Source organism: Mastigoproctus giganteus, chromosome 1 (genome assembly GCF_048544385.1).
Source record: "Mastigoproctus giganteus isolate SK-2022 chromosome 1, ASM4854438v1, whole genome shotgun sequence".
NCBI lineage: Eukaryota > Metazoa > Arthropoda > Arachnida > Uropygi > Thelyphonidae > Mastigoproctus > Mastigoproctus giganteus.
Genome location: NC_143575.1, coordinates 139,114,852 through 139,130,035, shown reverse-complemented (window position 1 = coordinate 139,130,035; position 15,184 = coordinate 139,114,852). Strand labels below are relative to the sequence as shown.

The 15,184-nt window shown below is 37.2% G+C and overlaps 1 protein-coding gene across 1 annotated transcript in view; it reads left to right on the top strand.

Annotated features, from left to right (window-relative positions):
• The window catches only part of LOC150091161 (uncharacterized), a 28,349-nt gene extending 14,015 nt beyond the window's left edge, over positions 1 to 14,334 (top strand). Inside the window, exon 3 of the mRNA XM_090382329.1 lies at positions 13,992 to 14,334. Coding sequence (XP_090238455.1) covers positions 13,992 to 14,177 — 186 coding nt within the window. The 3' untranslated portion in view covers positions 14,178 to 14,334. The remainder of the gene's footprint in view (positions 1 to 13,991) is intronic.
• The last annotated feature ends 850 nt before the right edge of the window (positions 14,335 to 15,184 follow it).

Genomic DNA, 15,184 nt, shown 5'->3' with positions numbered 1-15,184 from the left:
AGTTCATTTGATAACCATGTCTGAGGTATTGGCATATGCATTGCATATACATACGATCCATATACAGAGTAGTGTATTATACATTTATGCATGTTTAGGTGAACCTCTCAAATCAGGGAATTTTCTAGCACACTCCATTTTCCAATTGTTTTTAAGAAAATAGCCAAATCTGTCAATTTCTAGAATTGGCAAATGTAGTTCTCAAGTTGGGCACTTGTCCAAATTTAGCTTCCTTACATGAAGTATTCCTAACTGGGGGGAGGGCATATCCATTTGTTTTACATCAGCATTTCCCATATCAATGGACACCGCTCTTTGTGGACAAATGTGGAGTTCCCCAGAGTTCAGTGCTGAGTCCATTGTTGTTTTATTTATTCATCAGTGATATTGATGAAGTTATATCAGGATTAATGTCCAGGTTTGCAGAAGATACAAAGGTTGGCAGGTTGTTAATGACAGTAAAGATAGTATGCTACTCCAACTGGACCTAGATAAGTTGGGAAAATGGGCTGAGAAGTGGCAACTGAAGTTTAACATTGACAAATGCAAAGTACTGCATATGGGTAGCAATAACCCAAGAGAAACGTACCAACTGTGTGGTACTACACGCAGGGAAGTGGAAAGTGAAAAAGACCTGGGGGTAATTGTGCAGTCAAATATGAAGTTTGCTGAGCACTGCAGATGGGCTGCCAGGGCAGGTCATGGAGGATTCCTGACATATAGGCAAGATAACCTATATGTCAGTGATATATAGGAATTTTGCTAGCAGGGACAGGGAGGTGATTATCCCATTGTACAAGGCAATGGTCAGGCCACTCCTAGAGTACTGTGTACAGGTCTGGAGGCCTCGTTTTAGGAAGGATATAGAGTAGCTAGAATGAGTACAAAGAAGAGCAACAAGATTGGTGAGGGGAACAAAGAGGTGCTCTTACCAAGAAAAGGCTTAAGTTCTGCAAATTGCAGTGCTCCTCTCAAAAATGTTCGGCCACATCAGATTTCCCAAAATCTGTAGCCTTTATTATGTTAATATGCTCCCCTATATGATCTTTGAACCTGCATTTTGTTTCACCAATATAGCACTCCCCACAATCCAGGCATTTGATCTCATATATGACCCCACTTGCATCCTCCATAGGTACAAGATCTTTAACCTTTGACATGACTGTGTGCAATCTTCGTCCTGGCAGCTGCACACAGTGTGTGTCTGACAGTACGTAATACTCAGGAGGTTCGCTCCGTTAAGCCTGGATAGCAGGGAATGTTTGCGGTGGCAATGGTTGCAAACGGCTCTCTTCATCTGTGTTCTGTTTCCCAAACATATTGTGATCTACTGTGACACGTTTATTCTCCTCCTTTCTATCCTCAGAGGAGCTACAGTGAGACTCAGCCCTATCCAACAAGGCCCTAATAACACTGTTCTCATGATTATTGGCTTGTGCCATCTTACTGAATATATTGCCCCCAGCACATAGGTTTTCTATAATACGCTAGAGCAGGGGTTGGCAACCTTTTTTGAGTGAAGAGCCATTTTTGATCTAATTAAAAAAAAAAAAAAAAAGACAATCTGAAGAGCCGCACCTCAGCTCGAGGAGGGAGAGGGATGGGGGAGTTTTTTAAGAAATGGAATAGAGTGGGAAGGTGTTTTATTAAAAAAATATATATTTTGAAATATTTATTATTACTGAAAACGGAACACACGTCCAATTAGGTACGAATTAATATGACATTTGCTGCTGAACTTCTTGAAAGTCTCACAACATCAGGCAAGTATGCCGTAATTTTCATCTTTAAACATGCTGAGGGACTTCCATTGTTCAGACAGTTTCTTGATTTATTTTTAATATAGTTCATGCTGAAAAAATATTTCGTCGAAATTCGTCAAACCAAAAACTGAGAGAAGCCCAAACGCAAATATTTTCAAATTTATATACATGTCCAGTAAGCTACTCCATGCATCGAACACAATTTGGTCTTGCTTTTTCAGCTCCTCTATTGCCATCCATTTGTGTAGAATTGCAAGGGCCTTTTGCCTCTCCAAATCCTCAATTTCAGTTTTAAGGCATTTTAGTCTTGCATTCTACATGTCCTTGATTTTTAAGTCCTCTAACTCCATTTCAAATTGTTCTTCATATGGGCTAAAAGTTGGAGTCGCAGTTACATGCTAAAAGAGCTGCATGCGGCTCATGAGCCGCAGGTTGCCGACCCCTGCAGTAGAGTGTCAGTTATCCAGCATAATTGATGTCAGACCTCTTCCGGATAGCCAAATTTTTCGGATAATTTTTCTGGTAGGATTAATTAACAATTAAATTAAATTTAAAAAAATTATAAACCAATTTCAGAAAACAGAAACATCCATTCAGGCATTTTTATGATTTTTATACAAAACAGGAAAATTAGAAAGATTTTTGAATGCTCTCGGTTTTTTTGACTTACCGATAACGAACACAGACATTCTGTGCGTCCAAGTGGCATATGCACACATATCAATTGTAACTTGCTCTTTTCTCATCTTAAAACACTTGGTGCAGGCATTTTTCTTTTAGTGGCTAGGGTTTTTCTTGATAATGCTTTCTATAATAAGCCTGTCTCATCAACATTATAAACGTTTTCTTTCTCATAATTTGCTATTACTGAAGCAAACTTACTTTTCAAAGGACACCACTGCCGATTCGTCTGCAGAAAATTTCTCGACTTGAATATCTAGTTCACATATACAGTGTCTTAGTTTAAAGTTTTTCAGCCAATCTGTGCTTGCCTTAAAATCTTCATTACCTATTAATTTTCGATTAAAATCCAATGCTTTTTCATACAATATTAGGCCAGACACTGGTTCACCTAAACTTCGCTCTAAAGAAAACAAAAAAATTAAATTAAGTGCACTCTCTAAAGTGGCATTTTTAGGTTTCAACATTTTGTTTTCCCTAGATTCTCCTTCACTATTCATAATCGACACAAATTCTGTTATAGCATTGGAATTTTTCTTGATGTCATAAATTGTTGAAGTCCCCACATTAAACTCTTTGGAGAGATTTCCTAAATTTTCACGTTTTCTAATTCTATTAATTTCTGTTTTTTGTTGCAGTGTTAAAACTATACTTTTTCTTTTCGTTCACATTTTACCGTAATAAATTCGGAAAAAATCGCATTTTGGGCCAATATTATTCTTACCTATCGGGTGGAGTTCCATTCTCCTCAACCTTTATCAATACCTGACACTTATACATAGCTTCTGAACACTTCACCACTTTATAATGGGGATTTTTTCTTTGATAAATTTAAAATCATTCACCTGCAAAAATATTTCTCCCTTCCACTTTAAATTATTTTAGTGTGCATTCCAACACACATTTTATTGAAATGACCTGTGATGGGCATTAGCAAACCACCCACTCCCCCTCTTCCCCCATAATTATTTATCTCTTGATAAGTTTTCACCTGAAAGTTACTGGACACCCGCTGAATTGCAAGAGGGATTTGATGGCAACTTAGTGGTCAATTTTAGGGTACCAGTTTACTCGAGAGCTAAAGGAATTAACATTCTGCAATTCATTGGTGTCCAAAAAACCTACCCCATCGTATACTGAGAAGTTGCACAGTTTATAGCTAGTGAGAAGCTTCAGCTGCATATCACTGCTGGTTCCAGGTAAGCGGCCACCTGCATTCTACATGTGAGCATGCTTAATTAGATTCTTACAAATTCACTGAAAATCTCACTAAACCAGATATAATCTGCTGTAGTACTGCTTTCTGCTACCTACTTGCAGCAGAAATATGTGTCAGGTTAACTTAAGTTATAAAAACAGCAAAGTATGTCTGATTAAAGGTTTACATTGGACGTTTTTGTTGAAAACTTTACAGTTGTCAACTATAAATGCAGAAAAGTATGTGGCAAAAGTAATGGTATTAAGCTGGAGTTTGTCACCAGTGGATTAACAAATCGCTGCCTCATCTCATATATGGGTATAGAACGAAAAACATTTTAAAACGCATGACAGCATTCTTCTGCACGGTCTGTCAAAAACAACTGATATGTTTTGTTGGAGTTTTTCCAAAAACAACTGATGTTTTATTACAGTTTTTCTCCTGTCCATACCAAGTAGGAGTTTTTGTTTTCAGTGGTATTGTATAAATAGTTTGTTATACAATAGAGATTAGTTTGTTACTGAGCATTGTTGCATTCATCATCACATGGTTTTTCAAAAGTAAGTGTATCTTTACAATGTAGTGCAGTTTTCAGTGACATTTTTGTGTTTGTAACACACCTATCAACATCAAGTCAGAAATAGCCAATTTTAAATCCATCAGCACTGTATCAAACATAGACATTGGGAGAATCACATACTGTAAATACACCTGAACATGCAGAGAGTTTGCTTGTGTGTTGAATAGAGTCAAAATGATTCATAGTCTTGTGCTTATACTATATTTGTTAAGGCTACTTGATGCACATTCTTTATGCACAAAAGGTTTGCCTGTAAAAAATGCCATTATTCAAGAATCAGAGCTTGTGACAAAATGAAGTAAGCAAAAACAAAGCATTTCAGGAATATCTTCACTTTTCCTTGTAAATAAATAAATTTTCTGTTTATACTCCGGGACGACCAAACAGTCAGAGGAGTTCACAAGATAGAATACAAGAAACAGCACCGTATTCAGCAGTCACGGGTTTGAACCCTGGTCACTCAAGGCATGTGTACTTATGCACCCGTGCGCCTGACCACTAGGCTACGGCAGCCTTCTACACTAATAACACAAAAGTGTGAATGACGTTAGACCTTTATCAAAAATTTTTTTGTATCGGATTTCAAGATAGTTTCTGCCATTAGAAACCTACTGCTCTTTATAGATAATTGTCCTGCCCATCCACCAGACATAGCATTTTTTATGAATATCAAACCGATCCACATTTGTGCTAACAGACTTTTGATCTAATATTTTTTATGCACAAAAGATTTGCCTATAAAATCAAGGCATCAGTTAAGAAGACAGTTGCCGCTTAATGAGAAAGGCTGAGCTGGAACTGGGTGTTCTGCCACAAAAAGTAGGGGTCATCCAAGGTCAGATTTCATGGGGCGCGTTTGTAGCATGGCCTCAACTGCATTAAAATGTATGCATACATAAATATATCTTTTGTAATTTTTTCTGATGTTTATGGAGGGGGGAACAGAAAAACGTCTACACCAAGACCCCATGTCCTAAATTTGGCGTTGGATTCATTATTACCATTGAAGAAAATGATGAGCATGAGGTTAGAGAAGACTGGAAAAAAAAAAAAGGTGCTTCTCATCCAGATATTCAATTCACAGACTATGAAGTGTTGATTATGGTGTTTTAACATCATCAAGATTGAGCGTGTTACAGCAAAGAACAAAAGGTGTAGACAGTGAAGAAGAAGGAATGGATGAGGATACACCAATTCCTCGCTAGAGAGGAAGTTGCTTGCTCTTTTTTCGACAAATGTGCTGCTTTTTTTTTTTTTGCATTTATACAGTAATTGCCTTGATTATGCTAACATGAACTGATTTTTTTACAAGTAATGAGTTAGTGTTATTAATTTTCTTCCTTTTATTAATTTTTCTCTTTCAAGATCCTTTTAGAAGAACAAAAACAGACTGCATTTGCTCAGAGCAGTTAGGCTTAACTTACATTTTTTCTGTTGTCTTTTTAACCTTCTGTAACATATAATCAGGGCCGCATTAACACTACAGCCAAACCGACCATGGCTGGGGCTCATTTTCAGTGTAAATATTTTCTAAAGTAGTGATAAAAATTTCTGATAATAATAAACCAAGAAAATGTGTAAATTAAAAGCATTCTTAAACTTAAGCGTTTAAAATTTTATTCTTATACCTTTTTATTGTACAATAAATAAGTTAAAAGTTTGTATTAAAATTGTTTTTATTATTACTTTATTTTTCAAGTCAGAAAACATAAAATATTTTTAACCTCTCAGTTTGCATTTTTATCAAGGAATTATTATTCAAAATAAAAATATAAAAACCTATGTAGTATTTGTATTTCTATGTGTGTGTAATATATATTATATATACACTGATGAGTCAAAACACTGTGACGACCTACCTAATATGATGTTGGTCCTCCACGTGCAGCCAAAACAGCTCATACCCAGCGAGGCATGGACATTACAAGATTTCTAATTGTGTCTTATGGTATCTGGTACCAACACGTAACCAGCATATCCTTTAACTCCTGTAGTTAAAGGATATGCTGGTTACTATAAGATCGCCGACTGGGCTAGCCAGGTGGGTAAAGTGCCTGCCTGGCAACCCAAAGGTTGCGGGTTCGAATCCCACCTCTGGCTGGGATCAGAGTACTGCAAAAATCTTGGGAGGTGCATTATGGCCATAGAAGCCGAAGCGCCAACAACTAACTAAAACAAAAAAAAAAACTATAAGATCTGCAGATCGAAGTTGCTGTTCCAACACAAACCACAGATACTTGATGGGATTGGTGTCTGGGGAATTTGGAGGCCAGGGCAATCTCAAACAATCTGGGCAGTGTGACATGGCACATTATCCTGCTGAAAGATGGCACCACCCAAGGGGAAGACCGTTGCCGTGAAAGAGTGTACCTAGTCAGCAATGATGCTTAGTATGTGATAGATGTCAGAGTGCCCGACACATGGATGACTGGACCCAGGGTATTCCAGTAGAACATTTCTCAAAGCATGACACCGCTGCCACCAGCTTGTTTTCGTCCCACGGTGCAACCAGGCGGCATCACTTCCCCAGGTAAACGACGCACACTTACCTGGCCGTCCACGTGGTGCAACAGGAAACGTGATTCATTGAACCAGACGACCTATTCGCATGCCCATTGTTGGTGCTGTCGCCGATGAATTGTGGTTAGCCTGGGCATTCAGAGTGGCCTGCAGCTACACAGCCCCATTTTCAGCAGAGTTCGATTTACTGTGTGTTTTGACACATTACTCCCGTCACCAGCATTCCAATTACCGGCGAATTGCGCCACAGTTGCCATGTACCATCCGGGAGAGCCTTCGCTCACCTTGAACATCAATGAGCCGTGGTCGCCTAATACCTTGATGGCAGTTCGTGGGTTTCCCTCCTCAGGCCACTTTCAGTAGGTACTAACTATGGCTGACCATGAGCAACCCATCAGCCGTGCCGTTTTGGATATGCTCTGACCCAGTTGTCTGGCCATTACAATTTGGCCTTTGTCAAACTCGCTTAAGTCCACTGCCTTTCCCATCTGAAGAACAAGAGTAACACTGATTAACGGAGCTCAGTATCAGGTGTTTTTTATACCATGTCCCGACCCGCACACGCACCGTAGTTCACCTGTAGTTGCTTTGATTTGCATAACGACTCGCTGGTCATAATGTTTTGGCTCATCAGTGTGTATATATATAATGTGTAATCAGTAGTGTAGGAAAGCCTTGGCATTCGGGCAGGTGCCAAGGGTGCTGGTATCAGAGGCGCCAATGACAGGCCACATCAGTTCCATGTCAAGCTGTTTCGGCACCCGGGGCTAGCTGATGAAATGGCGCACCTAGATTTAGCATCAGGATGAGAACAGAGGGCAAGGTGAAAATTAATTTTTGCCAAATGCCGTGTTTGTTTTCAGAGGGTGAATCAAGCCTGCATGCATCCTCACATCTGAGTACATACTGCATAGCAGCATACATCTATTTGCTGTTCAGAACACAACTTTTAAGGGACCATGCTGGCGACCTTATCATCGGTACATGCTCAAATGCACAGCAGTTTGCAGTTCAAACACTGTGTATGTTCTGAGATACGGAATAAGTTCGAAGTTATAAATAATGTGTGTATACGGTTTTGTGCTTGCTATATAAACAGATGATCATGAATATTGTGATTTTTAATTTAGGTGATACAGAAGCCTATGGTATGCTGGTCTGTAATCAAGTCAAAATGGAGATTAGGCAGGCAAAGGCAGATTATGAGAAATCTTTGGCAGAAGATGCAAAGAGTAACTTACGTAAACTCTAGAAGAAACGGTGAATCAGATGAATCAGATTGGTCCACTTGATATCAATGGTTCAACTGTTGATAATCTGCTCAGGTAGCTAACAAAGTAAGTGAGTATTTTGCATCAACATTCACACATGAGGAGTTATTCAGGGAAGGGAATGCCAGAGGTGAATTAAACCCTAGAAATGAGCTAAATGATAATGTAATAATGAGAGCAAAATGGAAGAGAAATTGTTGAAGATAAACATAAGAAAGGCACTTGGGGTGGATGGGATCTATCCAGTTATATTAAAGGAGGCACCAAAGGAAGTAAGCAAACCCTTAGCCATAATTATGAGAGCTTCCTTGGACTCTGGTGATGTGCAAATGTGACCCCAATTCACATAGGAGGATCAAAGGGTGACACAAGCAGTTACAGACCTGTTAGCTTAACTTCTGTTCTGGGGAAATGAATGGAGGCACTGGTTAAAGAAGCACTGCAGGATCATCTAGACAAGACTTCAGTTATAATTCAGACACAGAATGGGTTTGTTAAGGGGAAGTCTTGTCTGACCAATTTGATTGGATGCTATAATGTGGTCACAAAGGAACTGGATGCAAAAAATAATTTTGATATCATATACTTGGATCTTAGGTAAGCTTTGATACTGTTGCACATGGAAGACTACTGTACAAATTTGAGCAGTGTGACATTATGGGCAAGTTGCTAGAATGGATAAAGGGATGTTTCAGTGGGAGAAGATAGAGTGGTAATCAATGGACAATGCTTTTCATGGACTAAAGTTATTAGTAGATTACCCCAGGGTTCAGTGATAGTTCCATTGTTGTTTTCTGTATTTATTAATGATGTTGATGAAGGTATATCAGGCTTAATGTCTAAGTTTGCAGATGATATGAAGGTTGACAGGGTTGTTAATAACACTAACGACAGTACAACAGGATCTAGAAAAGTTGAGCAGATGGGCTGAGAGGCAGAAACCGAAGTTTAACATTGACAGATATAAAGTACTGCATATTGGTAGCAGTAACCCCAGAGTAACGTATCAACTGTGTGGTACTACACTCAGGGTAGCACAGAATGAAAAGGACCTGGGGATAATTGTGTAGGGAGATATGAAGTTTTCTGAGCAGTGCACACGGTCTGCAAGAGTAGCTCATGGCATCTTGTCAATGATATACAGGAGGTTTTCTAGCAGGGATAAGAGGTGATTATCCCCTTGTATATGGGGATAATCACCTCCTGATCCCCGTATACAATACTCAAGGTGATCAGGCCACACCTTGAGTATTGTATGAGGTCTGGAGGCCTCATTTTAGGAAGGATGTAGAGCTGCTGGAACAAGTACAGAGATGGGCAAGAAGATTAGTGAAAGGAACAAAGGGTTTCCCTTATGAATAAAAGCTTAAGTTTTGCAAATTATAGGGTCTTTAGACTAGGCACTTGCGAGGTGATCTTATTGAGGTTTATAAGGCCTTAAAAGGTTTGAGCAAGCTCAATGCTGGTGGAATTCCTCTTGTACAATAGATGTGTGGAAGTTTGGCTTTAGCCAGCGGCTGGTTGATTACTGAAACAAACTTCCATCTGTTGTTGTAGAAGTTGACAGCTTAAATAAATCCAAGGCAGAACTAGACAAGCATTTGGAGCAAATGGATGGGCGAAATGGGAAGGTTTTTTTTTTTTTTTTTTTTTTGGCTGATGCTGTTATAAGTTTGCTTTCTTGCATAATTCATATGCCTCTAACGCTAATGCTAAAAAAAACAACAAAAGACCAATTAATTTTAGACATGCCACCAAAGAAAAGAAGCATATACCACAAAGAAAGACTGCATAAAGAGAAAATAAAAATTCTCTTTATGTAGTAGTACTAGTAGAGGCATGCGATTCAAGAAAGCAAGCTTATGTAGCATCAGCCAAAAAAAGGAAACCCATTTCACACATCCATTCCCTCTAAAAGTTTGTCGAGTTCCTCCTTGAATTTATTTAAGCTATCAATTTCCACAACAACTACCCGCTGGCTAAGGCAAATTTGCACACAATTTGAATTTATGCTCCCTCAGGTTCGTAATCTGAGCAAGAAGAAGATCTTAATCCCATCAGAATTAAGCCTGCTCAATCCATTCAAGGCCTTATACACCTCAATCAGATCACCTTGCAAGTGCCTAGTCTCCAGAAGCTGAAAATTTCAGAACTTGGTAAGAGAGAAAACCCCCTTCGTTCGCCTTACCAAAATTCTCTGTGCTTGCTCCAACAACTCAACATCCTTCCTAAAATGAGGTCTCCAGACCTGTATGCAGTACTCAAGGTGTGGCCTGACCATTGCCTAATACAAAGGGGTAATCACCTCCTTATCCCTGCTCGCAAAATTCTTGTATATCATTGACAAGATCCCATGACCTGCTCTTGGCAGCCTGGCTGCACTGTTCAGAAAACTTCATAATTGATCGCACAACTACTCCCAGGTCTTTCATTTTCTACCACCCTGAGTGTCATACCACACAGTACGTTTCTCTGGGGTTACTTCTACCTATATGCAGTACTTTGCATTTGTCAATGTTAAACTTCAGTTGCCACTTCTCAGCCCATTTGCCCAAATTTTCTAGATCCTGTTGCAGTAGCACACTGCCATTGCTGTCATTAACAACTCTGCCAACCTTTGTATTATCTGCATACTTGGACATTAACCCTGATATACCTTCATCAATATCATTGAAAAATATATAAAACAACAGTTGGCCCAATACTGAACCCTGGGGATTCATATTATTCCACAAAGAGCAGCATCCATTGATTACCACTCTGTCGTCTCCCACTCAACCGCCCTTTTATCCATTGTAGCAACTTGCTCTTAATCCCATACTGCTCCAATTTGTACAGTAATCTTCCATTCAAAAGCTTTCTTCAAATCCAAGTATATCACATCAAAATTAATTTTTTGCATCCAGTTCCTTTGTGATCACATCATAGTATCCAATGAAATGTGGGACAGGAAGTTGGATAGATTTTACAGGTACCACTAAGTTGCCGATAATCTTTAAGCTAAAGAGATTACCATTGTGCTTAACAACAGCACTATTGCCTAAATTTCTTGAAGGCGAGAGGGGCGAACAAATGCATGCCCAGTTTAGTCTCTCATAATCCATTAACTAGGTAATCTCATATAGAAAATTTTCTTTGTTCTACAAACACTATTTTAAATGTAATTGCGAAGGGGAATTCAAAAAAATTCGCTAAACAGAAAAATCTGGTATAAAGAAGTTCGTTAAACAAAGGTCAGACTGTACTTATTATTATTTATTATGATAATTTTATTTATGCACCTTTTTACGATGATTTTAATAATTATCGAATTGATTAATATATAATTATATATATTAAAGGGGCCTCAAATTTAAATATGACTGGGGACCTATTTCATTCTTATTCCATCCCTGCGTATAATTTTTTTTAGTTAAGAGTCGCAAGAAATAAATTAAGTGGCATTAGTAATATAGCAAACAAAGTTAAGTAACATTAGTAACAAAGTTTTTCTGTTATTCGTAGAAGTACATTGTTCAATTTTTTACTGTTGTTTCTTATTTTTATCAGGATTAGAGCAAATTTTTGTAATTAATAGTGGAGTGCCATTTTCTATTTGATTCTTATATAACCATTATATCGCTCTGCATAGTTTTTAATATTTGTAAACTAACAGCTGTTTTTTATGCTGATTTCAGAAATGTTATATATATTTTTTTCTATCACATACCGTTTTTTTCACAGATCACTTAAGTTGATGCCATGAGTTGTATTATTGAATGTATTAAGTTAGGCATAAATGCCAGGAATTTGTAAACTAAATCTTCACATGCTGGCAATGCTGCCATTAGTCATTTGTTTCTTGTCCTTAATACCTCCATGTGAACTCAGTGTATTTTTGAGATTATTGTGCCAAACTAAAAAGTCAGTAAAATTTCTTTACTGACTTTTCAGTTTTTGACTGAAAAGTGTTTGAATAATCTGAACTTATTTTGTTAATGTAGAGCAGCATTTCCCAAGCCTTTTTAAGTCACGGGACACTTTTCATCTCACAATATATTTACGGTACACTTAAGGTACACAAGTTTAGTGGGAGCCAAAGAACTGTTTGTTAATATTTTGTTACATACGATGCACTGTGCATCAGGAGCATCTTTATTTCCAACACAAGTAAAGCTGAAATTCAAATGTCATCATACTTTTGTTTTGGTCTTTTATTAGTTGGTTCCTGTGTTTCCACTTGTGAAAGTGAAGCAACTGAAGTCTATACACTTGTAGACATTGAGTTCAGCCCTCAACTGTTTTAATAGCATAAATTCAATGATCTGGGAAAGATTTAAAATTACCAAAGGAATCCATAACTCCTTGGTTCTACACGTAAGGCAAAAAATCTTCTAGCACATGGGACATTTTTCTCATGGTACTGACACAGAGAACAAGAACTAGTACTAGTCCTTTACTTTTCTGAGGATGATTCTATGGTTTTTGCAATAATATAAAGACTTAAATGAATTATTTAGGAATTAGTTACAATCCTACACAGTGGAGACTTGTTTATTGGTGGAGAATTGTTTGACTCATCAAAGAGGAGTCGCAAAAGTGTGTCGTTCCACAATGGAACAGTTGTTTTGCTCCCCATAAATGAGTCAATTCCAGTATCTCACTCTGTTCATTTGAAAGAAATATATGAGAACTTGAAGTTGTTGTTGACAAATATTAAGCAGCATGAAAAACATGGTTCATTGGTCTGTGCTGAACTTTGAAGTGATAGGCATGTTACTTGGACAGCAATTTAGCTACACAAAGATGCCTTGCTTTTTGTGTGAGGGACAGTCATGCAAGAAGTGAGCACTGCTGTGTCGTCTGGCCGAAGAGGGACAGTTACTGGATCAAAGAACATAGTTCATAAACCACTGGTAGATCCCAAATCTGGCCTCCTTCCACCCTTGCACATCAAACTGGGCTCGATGAAGCAGATTTTGAAAACTGCTTCATCGAACCCAGTTTGATGAGCTCAGGAAGGTCCCTGCTTCAACTACCTTTTTACGAAATTCCCATCAATCACCCAAGAGAAGAAAAAAAACAAGTTATTTTTGTTGGACCTTAAATTCACAAACTGAGGGACTGAGATTTGGAGGGAACTATGAATAAAAGAGAAAAACACATGGATTAGCTTCAGGTCTGTTGTTGAGAACTTCTTTAGGGAGCAAAAAGGATCCTGACTACAAGAATATAGTTGAAAATATGTTGGCAAACTTCAAAAAGCTGGGCTGCAACATGAGTGTCAATGTACATTTTTTACTCTCCTACATTGACTTCTTCCCAGAAAATCTTGGAAGTGTTAGTACAAACAGGTGAGAGGTTTCACCAGGACATTAAAGACTTGGAGATGAGTTACCAGGGTATGTGGAATGTCAACATGATGGCTGACTATTGCTTGATGCTGAAGAGGGACTCAAGTAGAAGGATCTGCAAGAAAATCAAAGAAATAAAAATTTGACAGATTGTACATCAGTGTTTAAAATGAGAGGTGAGTGTTTGAACTTTTTACCACACTGCCCTTTTTTAATAGTATTTTCAACATATTTAAATATAAATGTCTGGTAAAAGTAGCATTTTGTTATAATTTCAATGCACAGATTCTGCCAAAATTAATAAAAATTTGTGAAAAATCAAATTTTCTTTTGTGATTTTTGAAAGAACCTGACATGATGGGAAAAAAAAAAGTCATTTTTGAAATCAGCATTATAAAATGATTCAGAAACACTGTTTCCCGAGAAAAAATCAATGCGTTTTTTTCAAAATGCAGAGTAGTGTTATTTAAGAGTTTTCTTGATTTAACATATGAAAATACGACCCTTAAATAAAACCTTAAATCGGGATTCTACTGTATATAAGCAATTGCCTATACATAAATCTGTACCTGTAAATGAGATATTGATAAATAAATACTCAATGCTTTTTTTAGTGTAATTGCCTAAAAGTTTTTCTCATTTTAGCCATTCTGCGATCTTATGTGTCTGATTCCCAGTTTAAAGATTACTCTGCGACCCATGCGCTTTAAAGCTCCTGAAACGAGAGATTATTGGTTTTGCAACTGCAAGCAGAGTAATCACCGACCTTTCTGTGATGGTACCCATCACAGTAAAGAAGTTCAAGAATCTATATCAGTGATTAAACATTAATGTTATGATGCTGAAATACTGAACTATAAGGAAAAATCAGTTGATAGTAATCAGGTGTTATTTATTATTTTTTCATTATTCTTGTTCATTTTAAGACTGCATGATATGTTATGAAGCAGAACCTCTCTGGCCACTGTATTAATAAAAAAAAAAAAAAAAGAGATTTTATATGTAGAAATTAAACTTACGTTGTGATTATTTATTATCAGCACAAAACCTATCTGTTAGAAAACCTTGTTTTATATATATATATCTTAAAGGCAAAAGTTTTTACATATTCTAAAACATCAGTTAAAATATTCTGGCATCACTTGCTGTATTCTAATCAACCGGAACACAAAAACCAGAATAAAATAAAATACGTAAAGTGTGAATTTTGATACATGATGTGACAAGGACATGCATTGTTTACTTTCTACAAGGATGGAAAGTAAAAAAAAAAAGTCAACCTTATAACTTTTGTTTATTGATGATTAAAATTGCACCTTAACTAACTCAAAAGGAACTAACATATCAACGCAAAACTAAAGGCATATTTTCCGGCAGAGTGAAGTATAAATTAAGTCAAGTTATAGTGACCTAATAACTGCTCTGATGGTTCTTATCAGAATTCAAATCATGCTACTGTTTCTTTTTGCACCTGAAAGCAAAAGCAGAAATATGAGAGTTGGTGATATTAAGTTTTGAAAATCTGAGGATAAACCCTTACGTTTTTATATATATATATAAATAATAAAGGAAAAGAAATTTAGCCAAAGTAATAAGTTGAAGTGTTTATTCTACAAGATTTACACTTATAAGAAGAGGGGAAGGGAAAGTGGAAGCATAAGAAAGGATGATATAATACTGCTTATATATAATACAAAATACCAGCATTGATATACATGTAGTTCTACAAAGTAAAATGAAACATCATAGCAGACTTTATCTGGGAACCACAACTATGATGATCCATTGGAGCTGTAATGTTTTGTACATTTCTGCCAATGCAAAGTAGATCAAAACAG